The sequence below is a fragment of the Simochromis diagramma genome, unplaced genomic scaffold, assembly GCF_900408965.1.
Source record: "Simochromis diagramma unplaced genomic scaffold, fSimDia1.1 OVJJ01000753.1, whole genome shotgun sequence".
Classification (NCBI taxonomy): Eukaryota; Metazoa; Chordata; class Actinopteri; order Cichliformes; family Cichlidae; genus Simochromis; species Simochromis diagramma.
Window position 1 is genome coordinate 9,890,391 of NW_024387523.1, and position 19,969 is coordinate 9,910,359.

At 42.7% G+C, this 19,969-nt stretch overlaps 1 protein-coding gene across 1 annotated transcript in view; it reads right to left on the reverse strand.

Annotated features, from left to right (window-relative positions):
• Positions 1-18,138, reverse strand: part of pard6gb (par-6 family cell polarity regulator gamma b) — a 36,295-nt gene extending 18,157 nt beyond the window's left edge. Inside the window, exons 1-2 of the mRNA XM_040021471.1 lie at positions 17,780-18,138; positions 11,082-11,304 (exon numbers count right to left, since the gene is read on the reverse strand). Of these exons, the coding sequence (XP_039877405.1) occupies positions 11,082-11,304; positions 17,780-17,851 (295 nt within the window). The 5' untranslated portion in view covers positions 17,852-18,138. The remainder of the gene's footprint in view (positions 1-11,081; positions 11,305-17,779) is intronic.
• Positions 18,139-19,969: the final 1,831 nt, after the last annotated feature.

Below are 19,969 nucleotides of genomic sequence, written 5' to 3' on the forward strand. Positions count from 1 at the left end.
AAACAGCTCCCAAACAAACACAAACGGAGAACAGAAACCCACATACAGTTGGGATATTCAAAGTCACACATGTGACAGGATCTCATTCCACTTCCCAGCCATAAACCAGGGGAAAGGACAAGCTCGTTTATGCTCTTTGAAGGTTCATCCTGCTGGTAGTGACTTGGGAAGTTGTTTGTTTGTCTCCGAAGGACCGGCTATGTTCATGACATCCATCACATTTCCAGAGCCCGGCTCTCTAGAGCTTTAAGTGCATGCAGGATGAATTCAATTTCAGAGGCACTGAGTTTTTCTTAAAAAAAAACAAAAAAAACGGAGTAGTCATAACAGACACTCTGTTGAGGTGTGATGGGATTTTTAAATTGAGACCAGCTGTGTATGGAGTTCATTTTCACCCATATGAAGAACTGCAAATCAGCTGTGTCCTCGAGGAAACGTGCCTGTCAGAGAGAGTAAAACATCTGATCGATTTTCCTTTTCCTTTTCAGACAAGTTGACAAAAAGAGCAATGCTGACTCCAGACTTTTCAAAGACAAAAAAAAAAAAAAAAAAAAAAAAAAAACACAATTAAAATGCCCGTCGTAAGTGGCAAGCAGATGTTCGGGATGGGTGCCCTGACACAGACGCTCTCCCACAATGTCTGGAAACTTCATCGCGGGAGAGCGGAGGTGCAGTTCAAAGTGAGGTCGTAAACCAAAATGAAAACAGAGACTTAGCAAACACAAACACGACTACAGCTTTGACAAATGCAACAACCCTTGAACGTTTCATTAAAAAAAAACAAAAAAAAAACAACAAAACAAAAAAAAACAAAACAGGACTTTCCCTCCCAGGTCTTGAGAACACAGCGAAGCGCTGTGTGGTGACTGTCGATCACGTAGGAAAGTATGCATTCGACAATAAGAAGTGCTTTTGTTACGGGTCAAGCGCAAGCCCGGTCTCTGGTGCAGTCATCATAAAATGATGCACTTCCTGACTAGCTGCATGGTTAACATTGTTGTGCTGTCGCTTTAGTGCATTCTCACGTGCACATCCATCTCTTTTTTCCTGCCAGCTGAGACGATTTACAGCGTCATGCAAGCTGGTTTGCCGTGGCTCTGTTGTCCACCCATCAGTAATGGCTATTGCCGCTCTGTCCTGATCCTGGCAGGAAGCGGGGATCTTAATCACACTTTAACTATAGCTGGCATTGTCTGAAGACACAGAAAAAGGCCACACACAGGTTTTCTTGTGACGCCCACACATACACAAGAACTACACACGGTTTTATGGCACAGACACCCCCCCCCCCCCCCTCCCTCTAGTAGAGGCAAGGCTTCATATTTCTGACAGTGACTGATCCATGAAACCTTTTCCCATGCTGCTGCCCTCTGAATGTCACACAGATGTGACATCAAAGTATCTGTTGAAAGCTTTCAAAAAGCACTAATAAAAAGTATTTTTGTCCAGTACCGTTGTTGAAATTAAAGCTAAAAAGCTTTTAATCTTTTTCACATTTTCTTAAAAATTGCTAATTTCTGTTGGTTCAGATTGGAAGAAGAGGATAAGAGCCAGACCACAGGATAGAGGTGGACTCGACCTGCCCGGCTGTCTCTCCTTCCTTCCCCCTTTCCTGCATGTTTGTCTGTCTTACTGTCAGGGCGACTCCCCACTGTCTGCTGTGGTTTTCTCCCCTCTTTGCCCTTGACGACTGAGTCACGTTTAAGCGCCAACATGAAAAGAATGAGGACTGGCTGGAGCTACCTTAAGTAAAATACTTGAACACATACCAAGATGATCAGATACTATAGTTTTGCTGCCATACATGCGGAAACTGCACTTTTACATCTGTTCTGAGGACAAGAGAAAGCAAAAGAGAGGAGAATTGTAACAAAGAACAAGACAAGGGAAGAAAGAAAAACAGATTAAATGACAACCACTCTTTCCTCTTTAGAGCCATATGCAGTGTGTCGGGTTGTTATTTCACAGCAGCCCCTTTCACTGAACCTTCATCGCAGAGCCAGGGGCTGCTCTGTGGTGCCAAACACAAAGGGACGAGGTACTTAAGGTTCCAGCACAATAGACTATACTGAAAGTCATTCTTAATGACACCACAAATGGAGTCACAAAAGCATACTAAAGGCCGAGCAATGAGGCAGTGCCTTTGCATGACCAAAATAGATGTGCTGGAATGAGGAAAAAGATGGTTTCGGGCCATCGAGGGAGTTCACTGGAATGCGAGTTATTAATCCACCGAGCGGCATCTGAAATGCAACTGAGCACAGAAGATGAAACTGAAAAAAAGAAAAGAAAGAAAAGCTGCACTGGCAGGAATAAATGCTGAATTATCTACACTAATCAAAACATCCACTCTAATCTGGTGTCTTTAGGGCTAAATCAGCTTAAAGAGGCGTCCTGGAAAACACAGCCAACGCCAATTACTGAGGGGACTCTCTCTCTCTCTTGCCCACATGGATCAAAGGCTGTGAACGGGGACATGTGGACAAAAGTACACACGTGCATGCACGTGTTCTCAGAAGCCCTTTGGCCATGGTGTGAGAGTGGCCAGATGTGCTGACAGGATCTCTGCAGTTGACCAAAACAGCAGCACAGAGCCTGTAAGGATCACTGCACAGGCAGTGGCTCTAAAAATGTAGAAAAGCTACTATAAAGACCCGCATTGAGGAATCTTTACAGTAACTGGTTTGGAACAAGTTTATACTTTTGGGATGCAATTGAGAACCTCATTTCAGAAAATATACGCAGATGAGGCCCAACATATAGACCTTTTTTTTTTTTTAAAAATGCAATGTTCTGCTGGGAAAATGTACCAAACTGGTGCTACAGACCAAGCACGCCATGCTACAGAAAGACTAGCCTTCCCAGAAGGACAATGCCTCATGCAAACTGCAAAAACGTCTCAACAAATACAAGAATGAGACCAAAGTGATGACTCAATGGCCAAACTCCACCAATCGCAGCAAAATAAGCGCACTCCACAGTTCCATCATGTCCCTGGCACCACACAGGACCAGGATAATCCCAGTGCCAGACACCACAGCAGGACCCACAATGACCCGCGTCTATGCCTCGATGAGGTAGAGCCGTTTTGGCTCAATGGGGGGGGGATCCCACACAAGACTAGGCAGGTGGTTTACGAAAGAAGAAAAGGCTATCAAGGTGATAACTGTATTTACTTTGTTCTTCTATTGTCGTAATCCTGTACTGCTGTACTTGTGTGAAGCACTTTGATGTACCTTGGTCTTTTTAAATGTGCTATAGAAATAAAATTTAAACTGATGTAATGTTCGGTAATAATAAATGAGACTTGAGACAAAAATCACGATAAGAAATTCGTCTCCATGGTAATATTTAAGCATTTATGTCATCAACACGAAGGCATAAACCCTTAAAAAAAGTTTAACCACCTTTTAGCACAACAACATTTTTTCCTTCTTACTGTAAATTCTGCCTAATATCTTCTCTTTGATAAGTGTTTCTGTATTTTCACAACAGAAATTTAATAATTTTCTATCACATGAAAAACTGAGGCAGGGTAAGTGAGGAGGGGACGTGTATGCGGGTTGCTGAGTGTGGTTTTAGTTTGAGCAGAGCTCCTGCTCTTTGTCACAGTGACTCCAGAGTGGGAAAGGTCAGGGCTGGTTTGGTTAAGGTCAAACCTGTGGGCCTCACCCATATCACCAACATCCCCATGATTCCCACACTCAGGCTTACTTTGGCTGCAAGTATATGTGGAGGCAATAACAAAATCATCCCTGATTTACTAGGGGGGGAATCCCTTCAGTCTTGTTTGGAAAGCTCATTTCCTTCTAACTAACTCACCCTGGACCTTTCCATCACATGTTTTCCACTGCTTGGCTTGGCTGGCCTGGTTGCCGTTGTGATGGTCCTCAATATCATTTAGCCACTCCTCCAAAGATGATCTCATCCTGGTGTACGCTCACCCAAACTGTCGTGACAGGTGGACTCGAATGTAGTCTGTTTGTTCTGCAGACTGAAAAAGCAGCCGAATAGCTCGCCCAGTTATTCATTAAGTACTTCACAATTAAAATATCTGCAGAACATGTGTGCCTCTTTTATGTGTGCAACCCCATCTGCATCAAATAGAAGTGAAATTAGTAGCAAACACTGCATGGTGTGTGCACCAGATACCACAAAACACATTGTTGTGACAAAGACTCCTCCTTTGATTCATCTGTGATTCATTTCAAAAGTCTTATTCTGGGATGAAAGAAAGTCGATTTTTCAACCTCCCATATGTTCCTCCCCCGTCCTCACAATTTGGATGTCAACAGTTTGCAATGAACAGAAGCACCCGATTAAAGTGACTCTTATGCTAAAACAATTAATAACCCTTCCACTCAAGCAATTTCAGCAGGCGGCATTGGTTCTTCCTGTTACTATGTAACTTTACTGTATGACAGCTCTGTAGTTGTGTTAGGAGAAAAAAGTAAATAAAAAGGTCATCTGCGGGAAATCTGCAAAGTGGAGACATTCAGAAATATATATTTTCCTTTTTTCTTTGATCTCCAAGCAACTGTGCAGTCCAAGCTGTTGTGTAACAGCCTCGGTCTGGATGTCTGCACAGCTCAGCTGAAACTGGCACAGCTGCTGATACAGTCCACCGCTTTTTCTATTTGTGCTGTGGTGCCACATCTTTCTTTAGTTTGGCTGATATTGGTATCTGATCGTAGTTTTCACAGGTGGGGAGAGCAGCTGGGTTGCCGGAGCTGTAAACGCCCAGCACGCTCAGACACAACCTTGGATCTATTTATTTAAACTTTCAGCCCTTTGCCAAAAAGGGGTCTCTTGTCACTGTTGAAAGTTTAGTCTGTGTGCAGGCCACTGGCATAGTCTACAAAAACAACTGCAGCACCCCCCCGCCACCCCCCTCCCCAAAAACCAGCCCTTTAAAAACAGGAATGTGCTTTGCTTGGACAGACGCAGATTGTGTCTGCCATGGTGTAAGTGCAGGTACAGTTTCAATATAATTCAACATGCATGTCCTCGTTTGAGCCCCGCTTGTAATCCAGTGTACACAAATCATTAAAGACCTTCATCACGATTATTAGAGTCATTACTGTAGTGTGGAAAATTAGTAGCTGTGCACCACTACCTGCAAGACGGCGCTGAAGCCTGCCAGCTCTCAAAGCTTTTTCAGCACATTAAAAGCCTTCATGTGCAGTTCCTGTTATACTCCAGAGACAGCTTGGATAGATTCAGTCCAATGTTGCGTCAACCAACAGGGGTCAGTTAATATTTCTGTTAATTTATGGGGAACTTATTACACTCATTTTCAACTCCACATTTTACATTCTTAGACTCTGTTAGAGTAATTTTGTGTGATTCATGGCGCACTGCTCTTCGGCGCAGCCCAGGCGGTTTTAGCTCCTTTGTCTTCTTTTAGAGCAGTGGTGTCAAACTTGAGGCCCAGGGGCCAGAATTGGCCCAACAAAGACCCCAAAGCTTTGGAAAATGTGAAGGAGGGCATAACTTTTGAACGATTACCTGCATTTTCAGGAGTTTTACATCATTTCCTACTGATAAGGACTTCTCACGTTGCCTTTCATACATGACCAAATAAACCGTTAAATGACAGAAAAGTTCCAGTTTTTTTCCCCCCACCATCTACTAAAGATTTCTTAAAAACATAAAAGGTCATTTTCTGCTAATTAACAAAAATTACCCAATCTGGGCAAAGAGTTGTGCTTCTAGATTTCTTTCATTTACTACCAGCAACAGATGGTTACAACACACTGTTGTAAAAGCAGTTCTTTTTCTTATATACAGTGGGGCAAAAAAGTATTTAGTCAGCCACAGATTGTGCAAGTTCCCCCACTTAAGATGACAGAGGTCAGTAATTTGCACCAGAGGTACACTTCAACTGTGAGAGACAGAATGTGGAGAAGAGAAGAAGAAAGAAAAAAATAAAAATAAAAAAAAAAAATCCATGAATTCACATGGTAGGATTTGTAAAGAATTTATTCGTAAATTAGGGTGGAAAATAAGTACTTTGTCACCTCAAACAAGGAAAATCTCTGGCTCTCACAGACCTGTAACGTCTTCTGTAAGACGCTTTTCTGTCCCCCACTCGTTACCTGTATGAATGGCACCTGTTTGAACTCATCATCTGTATAAAAGACACCTGTCCACAGCCTCAAACAGTCAGACTCCAAACTCCGCCATGGCCAAGACCAAAGAGCTTTCGAAGGACACCAGGAAAAGTATTGTAGACCTGCACCAGACTGGGAAGAGTGAATCTACAATAGGCAAGCAGCTTGGTGTGAAAAAAATCAACTGTGGGAGCAATCATCAGAAAATGGAAGACATACAAGACCACTGATAATCTCCCTCGATCTGGGGCTCCACGCAAGATCTCATCCCGTGGGGTCAAAATGATCATGAGAACGGTGAGCAAAGATCCCAGAACCACACGGGGGGACCTGGTGAATGACCTGCAGAGAGCTGGGACCAAAGTAACAAAGGTCACCATCAGTAACACACTACAACGGCAGGGAATCAAATCCCGCAGTGCCAGACGTGTTCCGCTGCTGAAGCCAGTGCATGTCCAGGCCCGTCTGAAGTTTGCTGTATCATCCATGTGCTCTCTGGGAGAGGATTAGGAGAATGGTTTCATCTGACCACATGACAAAGTAGAACTTTTTGGTATAAACTCAACTCGTCGTGTTTGGAGGAAGAAGAATACTGAGTTGCATCCCAAGAACACCATACCTACTGTGAAGCATGGGGGTGGAAACATCATGCTATGGGGCTGTTTTTCTGCCAAGGGGACAGGACGACTGATCCGTGTTAAGGACAGAATGAATGGGGCCATGTATCGTGAGATTTTGAGCCAAAACCTCCTTCCATCAGTGAGAACTTTGAAGATGAAACAAGGCTGGGTCTTCCAACATGACAATGATCCAAAACACACCGCCCGGGCAACAAAGGAGTGGCTCCGTAAGAAGCATTTGAAAGTCCTGGAGTGGCCTAGCCAGTCTCCAGACCTCAACCCCATAGAAAATCTGTGGCGGGAGTTGAAAGTCCGTGTTGCTCGGCGACAGCCCCAAAACATCACTGCTCTCGAGAAGATCTGCATGGAGGAATGGGCCAAAATACCAGCTACTGTGTGTGCAAACCTGGTAAAGACCTATAGTAAACGTTTGACCTCTGTTATTGCCAACAAAGGTTATGTTACAAAGTATTGAGTTGTATTTTTGTTATTGACCAAATACTTATTTTCCACCCTGATTTACGAATAAATTCTTTACAAATCCTACCATGTGGATTCATGGATTTTTTTTTTTTTTTCCACATTCTGTCTCTCACAGTTGAAGTGTACCTCTGGTGCAAATTACTGACCTCTGTCATCATTTTAGGTGGGGGAACTTGCACAATCGGTGGCTGACTAAATACTTTTTTGCCCCACTGTAAGATGTGTCTGGGATTAAATGTGCAGTTAAACTTCTAAACAGTGACAGGTTTCACTGGCTCACTTAAGAATAAAGTGGGCTGTATGTAGCCCACAATGTAAAACGAGTTTGGCTGACCACAAATGGAACACTGAAGGAAGACGGAGCTGTGTGCTGAGATGATCATAGCAGGACGATCTCCTTTCTTTTGCATTTGGAGCTGTCTGAAGCCTGAGCTTGGGAACTATATGCCAAGATTATTTGAAACTTTTGCTATATTGTAACCATACAACTAATGACAAAGAATAGTGAAAAGCATATGAATAGATCCACTTTAATAGAAGAAAAATAAATAAATAGAAGCTGGTGAAATGCTGACATCAGTGTAAGGAGTGTTCCCCTCTTAGGCTTATCTATATCTTAATTTGCATTGTTTTGAGACAGAATATGAATGGGCAGTTAGTACTTCTGCAGTTTCCCTAGATAAGCGCACCATAAACATCTGACAATACGTCAGACGTGCTGGAACACTGTAGGAGTTACTGACGTATTAAACTGGAAAGCAAAAGCTGAGAAAACAAGAGGGTACAGGAGTCACTGTATGCATTGCCCCCAAAATGAGATCCCAATTTAGAGTCATTAGTTGGCAACACAACAAACTGCTCACACACTGGAGAGAAGCAGAACAACTCCACATACAGAACTCCTCCAACTCTTATCTTCTCATGTGTCCTATTCTCCCCCCCCCCCCATCACTTGTTTGCCTCTATTCTTTGCGCATGGCAAGTATTTAAGAGTCTACCCTGCCAGACAACGACAGCAATCAAAATCACCTTCTGTAAACTCAAAAACGGACATCAAAGATATCTCAGTTCACTCCACAATGTTAACAATTATCTTCTCTTTGCTATGATTAAATACAAGCACCCTGTAATGAGAGGCTACTTGGATAAAAACCACAAAGTGTAACCCTGTACTCTGCAGGTGAAGTTTTACCACTTTAAAAAAAAAAAAAAAAAAAAAAAAATTAGCTGCCATCAGCACCTACGGGCGGTAACTGGTACCATCAGCATCACCACAAAACTGTGGCACGTGCTGAAGCAGTTTTACCAACAATGGAAATGTAAGCCTGGCAGGGGAGTATCAGGTAGATGAAAGAGACGTGGGCAGATTCAAAATACCCACTGTTAAATGGAGCAACACTGAAAAGGTACATGCCCATACACAAGCACAGACAGATGACCAGTCAAGTGTTGGAAGGGAGGGTCTGTCTGAGCAATGAAGTACAAAGATTTTGAGTTATTAATCATAAACCCTTTAGACCAAAACAACATTGGTATGTCAGGGCACCATTTAATGTTTTTCCCCTCCCTAAAGCTTTCAAAGGTTTTCATTATAAACTGCATCTATGAAACAGCTACACATGCCATCCAGTGCTGTAACTTTTTAAATTCTATAATTAAGATTTTATTTTCATGTCTAGATCAATATGAAAGCCACGGCTGGTTGAGGTTAAACACAATCCCCCTGCTGTGACTGGATGGTGAGTCACACTGTTTTAATGAGTGTGTGAAGCCTTTCCTTTCATCTGAGCAGACAGAGAAGTAATGTGGCGACACCACTGATGACCCGCACTAACAGGCTGGTACTGACTGATACAGTCCACACACACACTTTCCCATGCCACTACACTGGTCACAGGGGCATCTTCTCTCAGGCACAAGGTACTCACACTATCATAAACACACAACTCTTTGTCCAGCACTTAACAATAGACTATACAAAGACCAGTGTTACAATTTCATTTGTGAAAAGTCGAGTGATGTAAATTTCAACATCAGACACTGAATGCGGGGAAGGCTCTGTGCAAAGGTAGAGGTATGTTCTAGTCTGGTATGAGCACAAATGCACTTCTTCATAGGAGACTCCAGGCAGTTTGGAAAGTAGAACAACTACATGGTCATGACATCCACATCGCCAAGAGAATCCCAGCGACGGGGCCCATTTATACTTTCCATTCTCCTGCGTGTGAACGGCAACTGATGACAAAAGTGACATCATACCCGTTGGCACGAGTTGCTCTTTGCTGTTTTTTCGCCCAGTTGTGCATCTCTTAATTTTTCAACAGATGAGCTTAAGCCAAGACTGTCAGCATGTCCACCTGTGCAGGTATTTCTATTACACAGGCACTCCCAGATTCCCCATGGAGGGAGATTTCTGAAACTTCGAGACAAAAGCGGCTTAAAAGCAAGTATAAATGGATGAGGCGTCATCACTGGTGTCCAAAGCAACCACTGCAGCGAGCATAAATGAGCCATAAGGATGCTCCGACTGTTTCAACATCAGTCACAACAATGCAAATTCCTCTAAACCACGTCAGCAGTTCACCACCACAATAGCACTAAATACGCCCCCTCCCACAATAAGAGCAGCCAAATCTCTATCAGCAGAGACTCTGTCCTTCTGGTGTTTGAGGGAATTTCCCCTTTGTAGTAAATGCTCTGGAAGAAGCCAGCAAGGGGGAATATTCATGAGAATCAAATGCATCACCAGAGGAATATAGACACTTAGATAAGCAGCAGGACAGTGAGAAAGTAATGCACGACGTGTCAGCTAAACCACAAGGACACAAATTATGGCTTTCAGGTGTTACACTTACGCGACCTGACTGGTCGAATCAGCCTTTATTTTTAAGTCAAACATTACTGCAGGATGACTTATGAGCCAACTTACAGTTAGTTGGTTTTGGTCTGGCCATTTAATCTCTCGAGACGATGACTCACACTCCGATTGGGCCTCTCAAATATCTCAACCTGGTTTCTTGCTGGAAATCTGTGGATATCTTTGTTTTTTGAACCACTGGTTGACAATTAAAACAATACCCTGGAGTGAACCCGTTCATTACACAACCGAGCGAGGGACATTCCAAGGAGGATTGTGGGTATGAATAGACGTGAATGGTAATAGATTCATTTGTATGCTCGATGACTGGCTGGCAGCAGTCGAGACCCTCTCCAGAGTTGGGATCAGTGAGAGAGTGCGCGAGAGAGACTAGGAGTTGGTTCCCATTCAGAGTGCCGTGGTGTTGTGTTTGAACAAATACACCAGCACATGCGCACACACACACACAAACTGAGAGAGCCCGGTAAGGAGTCTCTCTTTTCATGCAGATCTTTTGTCTCTCAGTAATGTCTGGTATGCCGGGATACAGGCCTTTGCTCAATGACCTGATTTCTATGGGACTGCCGAGACACTGGTCTGTGTGCGTGTGTGTATTTTTCGTGTGCGCGCGAGTGTGTTTTCATATGCCTGCGAGGGCTTCCTCTGGATCAGGCACAGGACTTACCAAGGCAGACAGAGGCAGACTGAAACTTATCCAGCCAATAAGAGAGCCGGAAACACAAAAGCACATATACAGACACACACAGAAGGCCTGGCATGAAGTAAACAAAAAGCCCTCATAATTGGACCAGGAAATATTCAGGGGGGGAAACTTGATTCTAGTCGGCACCATAATTGCAGCCCAAGACACAGTTAATGCAACAGTTGATAGTTTGGTAGGTTTACCAGTTGGAGGACATTTGAAAAGAAATATTTAAACTAGTATTAAAGACGTAATCTGCGGGGGATAAAGAGGCGAAGGAAATCACACAGTGTAGATCAGCTTACCTTGTCTCTGTATGAAGATCCTGAGGAGCGGGTGAGCGGTCGACACCGCCTTGACGAAGTTGTCGTCGTTGTTGATCGGGAGCAGGTCGCCGTGAACGTCGGCGTAACCAATCATCACTTCCATGTTGGCGATGCGGTGGATATGCAGGATGAGTTTGTAGAACTCCTCAAACTTGCCGGGCTTGACCCGATCCACCGAGAACCGGCGAAACTCTGCCCCATACTGAGAAGAGGGTAAAAAAAAAAAGAAAAAAAAGAAAGGAATAATCAAAAGAGGAGCTGTGAGAGGGACAACCAAACAGGATGAGGAAACTGGGATTCTGACTGTTCCACATAAAAGTCACAGGGTGGAAGTTCACCGAGCATGTGGTTGTGACCTTAAGTAACATAAAGCACCAAGAAAGGAAGGTTTTTTTCCTGAAGCAGTAAACAAACTGAACAGCTGTGATTCTCTGCAACTTTAAATACCGCAAGAGGAACGTAACTTTCCAAACAACTGGATTACACAACATGAAACCTTCAGGAAATATAGAACAAAAATACTTTCAGTGGGAGTTAGCTGACGACTGATATCTCTGTAACTGTGCTAAAGCTACAACTAAAACTGCTTACATCAGCAATCTGAAGGTGTGAAAATCCCTCTACAGTCACCTGTAAATCTCAGCCCGAGTCTTGTTTATATAACGTGTACAAAAAGCTAATAAAGCTCTCCCTGTTCCCCTTTTCTCCGGGTTTTATGCTAAGCTATGGTGTCTGCAGCTTTGTATGAAACTGACAAATCTCAAAGTTTTGTTATCAAGCTTCTGGCAAAGAAATGAATGAGTGCATTTCCCAGAATGCATAAACAATCCAGTGATTAATAACTCAGATACTTAAAAACTTCAGCTTCTCTCTTATTAACCAGGGGTCACCATAGCAGGCAGCTGTGCAACTTTGATTTATCTTTTTAATATCAGAGGCCTCTCTTGTAAATAGTAGATTAACTGGTTCCTGTCTTTTCTATGCTTTTTCTACCCAAGTGCTTTCTAACATACATAAGTGCCTTGAGGGAATGTATAAATAACACCAAATTGAATTAACACACATTGACACTCCACTGCATGTGTTGGGGTTCGGTATCTTGCCCAATGATATTTTGTGATGGATTGAACCCTCACAGTGATGATTCATTGGTCGGTCAATTACTCTTTGAAAGAAACATTTTCTCAGCAAACTGTAGATATCAAAACTTAACAACTGTTTTCTTCCAAGATCCAATGTTGATGGGTTTATTGTAACTTTTTTTCGTTGGTGCAGATGCTTTTAAACTGTTGTCATTTGTGTTGGCTTTTGTAATTGATTTCACTCTTTAGGCTTAAACAACTACACTTCAAGGATAATGCCCTAGGAATCACCCCTAAGATCTCTGAATAAAGCAATATTCATTCTGTGTCTCTAAATTTGCAGTACTTTCAGCGCATTACAACATGAAGACTCCAGATAATCTCAAAGGACTCAGATGATGTAGCCAACAGGAAAAAATAAATACAAAAGCTGCAAACTTCTAACTCCCAGTGGTCCCCATCTTGCATACATAGTGGATTGGAAGAGAAGAACCAATTTTTGTCACTAAGAGAAAGTTCCAGGGGAAAGATGCACTCCTCAGTAGGATTTATGCATAATTTCCAAAACAAACTAGGAAAAAAGGAGAAAAGTCAGCACCAGACTTCACACTGAATTTGGATGAAACGAATTTGATTAAAATAAATAAATCACCAAACAGCAGCATTGGTATAAAAAATAAAAAATAAAAATCCATCCCATTCACCTTATTTGTACCGTTTTAATGACTATTCTATGCCTGGTATATAAAACTAAACTACACTCCAGAGAGTCAACATTCACAGAGGTCTAGATACTTACCCTAAAACATTTGCAGGACCTAGCTCAAGTAGCTTTTCAGATTTGAAAACAAGACAAAAGTAAACCCACCTCAACTTCATCCATCAAAATACTTGGAGGGGAAAAAAAAAAAAAAAAAAAAAAAAAGGAAGAAGAAACTAACAACATTAGGGTCATGAAATTTTGCACAATTGCTATAAGAGGTCTTTCTTTTCCCCGGAATATTTTCAGCCACATCTGAGATGGTCAGCTGTGAAGCATCTGAAGCGCCAACATGGAAGGACCCACAAGTACATTTGCAGCCCCTCACTTCATGCGTGTTGATGTTCACAATTCTGAGACATCATCTCAGTCTTTATACAAAGCCAGGCTGACATTTACTAGATGGCCTTCATATACCGAGCACACCAGTCTTCTAGTTTACTTATCTGCAAGAAGCTGAATGAGCACACTCCCTAAAACCCAGTCCCTTTACATCTGTGCCTGCTGTTGGGATCTTCCTACACTGGCTAAAATTATAACCGGATAAGATGCATCGGGGTCTGGGTGGTTCTCCATCTCAGCTAAATCATTTCCTGGGGGAAAACGCTGTAGCTTTACGTGCTACTCTGCACATCAAGATCGTATCACCGAGAAAACAAATTTCAGCCGCGCACTGCCTGAAAACACCAGGAAATGGAAAGCAGGTCCCTATACAATAGCAGAATTCAGGTAGCTATGCATGACAGTAGCAGGCAGCCACTCCTCCCACCCACTATTTATACACAAAAGCACAGACTTGAACAACTGGGCTTTAGCTTTTCCTGGGTAGGCCACTGTATCGCCAATGAGAGCGTGTCTGAGGGTCACGACAAGGTCATCATGTGACTGAGACAAGCACACAAAGGCGCGACTGAGGCGCTGAAGCACGGCACAATAATCTACAACAACAGACAGCAGCGGCAGCACCGGGGTCTGAATCAGAGTAGTAATTTGTAGACTAAGGCGCTGTTTGTTACTGTAATCATCAGCTCACAGCTGAGGGAAGCTGACAGCAGAGGAGAAGAGTGGGGAGATGATCAGGGAGCAGGAGGAGGAGGGAGAAGAGGAAAACTGCTGACATAGGAGAGCAGCAGCATACTGACTGGAAAGAAGAAGAGGAGCTGGGGGGGATACATTAACCAGCTCTGTAATTAGAAGATGACACATAAATTTAAACGGCGGTGTGTGAGGAGACTTAGGGGGATACCGGGTGTAATTTGTTGCCAGGCTGACTCAAGGCAGCGGGAAAGGCAAATGTGTGAGGCTGCATTTTGAAAACCTGCCACCCACCTTCAGCTCATAAACCTCAGCCCGTATTACAATGACACAACAAGCAGACAAGCAGGTTCGTCAGAGTGAAGTAGGTGCTGTTAGCATCGAGGAAAGTGAATCCGAGGCGCGCATATACTGTAATCAACTCTGAAAGACATCATACGCTACGCTCCACGTACCACATCATAATTATACTTGTGCGTATCACTATCCTCTGAACGCGACTGCTCTCTTAGTGCAGCACGTGATCAGTCTGAAAAAAGAAATCTGTTTGAACCAGCAGAACCCGGCCCTCAGGTATGAGCAAGTCTGAACATGGCGCGATTAATCACGGGCCTCAGTGCTAAATCTCGACTCTTAGAGCACACCACTACAAACATGACATCACTTGCTCCGCTGGCCTACTGCTGCAGAGTGACGTCCGACAGGCTGAAACATGTCTGGAGCCTTTTAACTGACACACTGAAGAAAATGGAAGATAACCGACTTCTTGTCTCTGGCCAACGCTGACTCTTTTCTTACCTAATATTCTGTAAGTCGGGGTAACTCACCTCAGAAACTGCCTACAGGCTCCCAGGATTTTAAAAGACGACTAAGAATTTAATAAAGGAGAACCACAGGACCCCACTCCACTCAACCCCCTACATCTCCTAAAACACTCTGATAAGAGCTTGATGTGAGTGAAACCAGCAGTTCCTGGCTGAGGCCTCAGTGACAGGCAGCCAGACACCTCCAGTGTTAGCCCTGATAAGCTTATCACAGAAACAGATTCCTCTCAAAGGAAAAAACAAAACAAAACAAAACAAAAAAAAAAAAACATGAACCAGTAAGAACCAGTCACACAACAGCAATCAATCACATATGTAACACTCTTGACACTTCTGGAAATCTGAATGTACCTCAGCATTTCTGCAGCGTCTTCATAACAGACATTTTTCTCTCTAGAGCGTTATTTGGCATACGATTATTAAAAAGGGAGTGCACCTAAAGGCCATGTTTTCTTCTGCTTAACAAATGAATTATTTAGACTTTTTTTGGTTTAAAGAAAGTAATCGCATAACAAAAATGAATGCTCAAATGTTCAACTGCACCCAAAGACACTCAAAAGCTACTTTTGGGGGCTTCCTTATTCACAGAAAGGTCACCGCAGCGACCAGTTGCACGCGTTTGACTTGGGAGATTTTGTGTCCCCTAGTTGCAACCAAAGAAGCGTCTCCTTCTGCAATCGAAGCGGCATCTTTCTCCTATCAGAGTTTGTTTCAAGTCACACAAAAACTCCACGTACTGAGAGAGAACTCCATGTTTAATAAAGCGGCTGTAGGAACCAACAGTAACTGTTACAACTTTACATCAACTACGCAGAGGAAATGAAAACCTGTTTGTCACGGCACAAGTTTGCACAACTATATAAAAACAAAACAAAAGTGAATACGAGGATGATTCGAGTCGGTAAATAAGCCGTTTGGCTTTGGATATTACTATGAACCATAGTTGTTGTTATGGAAACATCTGTATCTAATGAGAAGGTAGGAAGTCCGTATACATTTTATTGTGTATTTTTGTGTTTTGTTCGCGTTTACATAAGAAGGTAAGTCTTGATGAGTGTTACACAATTTATGAGTCCCAAACCTCATCGATGGGTCTTGTTTATTTCTGTGTATTTCTTAAAAATGTAACAATTTTTACTCATTAAAGCAAAGTATTAGGTTACATTTACAGCACGCTTTTAGTGCCAGTGTTGGCAGTCTGGAAAATCTCACTTTACAGGAAAAAACAAAACAAAAAACAAAACAAGATAACTTTATCTTATTGGATAAAACAAACACTGACAAAGTTTAACTTTGAGGACATAATCTGCAGTTTGAAAATGGTGATAGATTGCATTACATATTACTGTAAAACTTTAAAACTGCAATAATATTGTAATGTGACCTTAGTATTGTGAGGATATATTATTTACTACTAACTGATGAACTGAATTACGTGTAGCTGATCCTGCTCCTCTGTGCCTTCAGAGGCCCAGACTGTGGCAGAGCTATGTAACAGATAAGATTTCCCTTTACAGGTATTCAAATGTCCTCAACTGTCAGTGTGCTATTTCTCTCCAAATAATCAGCTTTTGTTTCATCAACACGCTTGATTTCTTCACTGAGGGAGATGAGGGAACATGAGGGACGGGGGTTAGAGCTCCCAACACACCCCAAACGGATCAAAACAAAACAAAACCTGACAAAGTAGAACAAAATGTGAAACCGCTTAAAGTGACGTGACGGAGAGGGATGAGTCACATCTGATCCAAAAGTGGAAACGTGTGACGTGGTGGCATGACGGTGTGCCGTGGTGACGCCGGTGGACCTGTCTGTTCTAGCCACAGAGCTCCTGGCGTGCCAGTCCCACCCACAAACAATCTGCGGCAGCCACGGAGTGACCACTCCTGTCTCTGTGGAACAAACCCTGCAGCAAAAGAAATGGCAAAACAACAAAAAGAACAAAAAACCCTACCTACACACACAAACACTACTCGCCTTTTTGGCCGTTTTTGTGTGAGTACATGCTCACCCACCTGTCACCATCAGAGCATCTGTGCTCCATCTGTCCACCACCCCACTGAAACTGGGCAGCCAAAAGGTGGAAACGACTCAGGAGTGAATGAGTCACCTTTTGCACCACTTGCCCATCTCTCAATCTAACCCTCAGGTGTGAACACATGCGAATACTGCATTATCTCGCAAATAAATCAGAAACACTGGATTAGAATGCAGGTCACCAGCAATCATTGTGGGGTTCACAAGTGATGAGTGTCAGCTGGTAGTTCTTCACAGAGCCCACACAAACAGTCACTTGTGTATCGAAAAAACAAAACAAAAATAAAACTCTTCCTCTGCAGTATAAACTTAAATAAGAACCGCATAGCTCATGTGGATGTATTGTGTACGTGTTGAGATGAAAAGCTTCATAAATCAGGGCACTCCATTGAGACATAACACTTGAAATCTTGGCAATCCACTTGATGTTTGTGTGTCCATTAGTCTGTCAGCGTTTAAAAAAAAAAAGATCCAAAACAAAGAGCTAGGCTGATACTGTGTAGCAAGAACACAAAAGCTCAGTGCAACTAATGCAACGTCTGACTTTAACAGGTGGAAACTTTGTTGCTGTAGGAAATCTGGAGAGCTAGGTGCTTCAAAAACAACCCCATTACCCACATACCCAGCCCCCCTCCATCAACCACCCACAGCAGCATCGGGAAAGAAAGAGTCAAATCAGCACAATCTGGATCGGAAGTAAGAAGCAAACAATCACTGCAAATGAGAGAAACATCCAGAACCTGCAACTTTCCCCGCACAACTCACGGGGGGGAAAGCGGAAATAGTTATGTGGCGTAGGCTGCACACCGTCCGACCAGCTCCGGCTCCGTGACGGGCCAGCCATGTGAACATTTATCATGATTATTATTATTATTTTAATCCCCCCAAATCCTATCCACCCACACCACCACCAAGCAGGGACTTCAAGTTTCCACTCACCTTGCTTTTCACTTCCACAGCATTGCAGTTAGGATTTCGCAGAGGTTGCGACTTATTAAAGCTCCGATTCATTTTTTTCCCGTTTGAAGGAAAAAAAAAAGAAAAAAAAGTTCAGCCGCCTTTGCCCACAGAGAGAGGGGCTCTGGTCCCGGGCTTTCTGCTCTAAAAAATTCTCCCTGTTCGCTTCTTCCACAGAACTTCGTGTTTCTTTCACCTCCCCGACTTCTTTTTTCTTTTCTCAGTGCGCTCCGACAGACATGAGGGAGGACTTCACGAGAAAGCAGGAGGTGTGCGACTCGCCGCGTTGACTTGAGGAGTGTGAGTTAAGTTTTGAAAATGACATCAGCCCTCTTTAAAAAAAACGGGATTCTGGGATGCATTCACGTACCGCACGAAATCCCCAACTCCCTCAGTCGGGATCTATTTGTATCCTTGCTGTAGTCAGTAAAGGCTGAGTAAATAACAGCTACTACTGATAATGGATTAAGGTTAAAAAATGTATGCTATCGCAAAACAAACAAACAAAACACACACACAAATATTTATAACAATAACAACTTGATATGTATTATGTCCTGTTAATAAAAATATATTAAATCAGCCGTGTTTAGTCGTCTTTTGATGCATATGAAGCAAAAAATAATGAAACCAAAATATATATATTTTTAAATGTAAGCATTTAAAAATATAGATGTAAAAAGTAAGCAGACTTCCTCTAACCCCGCCTTCTCCAATTTATAGCCTAATATATTCAGGGTAAAAAAAAAAGCGGTCTTTCCGGTTAGTTCGTGCATTTCCAGAATCTGTGAAGGCAGCACTGAGCACGCTGGACCTCCGAGACACCAGAGGACGCGATTTTCTAAACATTTTTTAAAAAGGTCTGTAGCTAAATGATTGAATTCATTGATCCAAACAAGGTGGTGTAAGCCCACAAACCCTGTGGTGTGGAACAAATATCTTTTAATATACCCCCCCAGTTCAGTTTGCAATCATTACCTCTGTAAGTGAAGGTGAAGTGTGAGCCACTGGGAACTCAAACACATAAAAACACCATAGTGTGAAGAAAACAGCCACACATCTTTATATTTAACCATCTGCTGTAGCCTGCTCAACTTTTCAGATACATAACAGGTGAAGATTTACTTGCATTTTTACATTGTCCTCATAATATGGAGTTAAATATGGCCTATGATACCTTTAAGTCTTATTTTTGTGATCTTTTACAGACCACAAAACCATCTTTTTATCCAGGTTACACGGGATTTGTAATAAAACCTGCCACCCAACTTGGGTGGCCAAGAGGAAGCTATTCTTCTGTCAGCAGAGAGCTTCAAAGTGCACCAGGTAAACATCTCTAATTGCCCCTGGAACATGATAATCTCACACCCCCTCCTTTGTGAGGTATAGGCATCCTGAGCCATTCAACCTGAACAAAAAACCTCACAGCGTAAGAACCAGCTGATCGGGAATATTCATTTTCAGCTGGGTTAATTAGCATCCATGACCACAATCCTGCTTGACAGCATTCCTGGGCCCCTGAAGCTGGCTGTGCACAACAGCTGCAGGCTGCTACCCTCTCAGTAGCTCAAAGTGCTGCTGGTTTACTCTCTTCAGGAATGTGTTGACTGCTTACAAACAGAGCCCAAACCCAGGTTTCACTGCGATCCTGCAGCACAGACTCTGCAGTGCTCCCTATGTGACTGCATGCAGGGATAGTTACGCTGTAGTAGATTTAGTGAGTAAATGTTTATCAACTGTAGTCAGAACTACATCTGATGGGTGCCCACAATCAAGTTAGGACTATGGTTACATTGACATTTGGTTATTAGCAGAAGAGACAGTGATTTTTGATGTGTTTCTGCAACATCTGATGCTGTCATATTTGCTGTTAGTTAATAATTAATGAAATATTGTGAGGTGAATGTGGTGGTGCTCTATATAACTAGCTTTATGAAAACGAGTAGTCAAGCGTATTGCGCCCACTAACGGCCGATGTGTGGTATTGTTTTAATGACTTTAACAGTGCAACGGTTACAGCGTGAATTAGTCAGTGTGCTTCAGTAAATTCAAAAATCTGCATATGTTTTAACTGAATTATGGTGGAAAAATACAGACCTTCCTCTACATAAAGTTAAATCTTTTGCAGTTGTAACCATCTGGGCCTGAATCATCACAGGTGATTGCCATAAA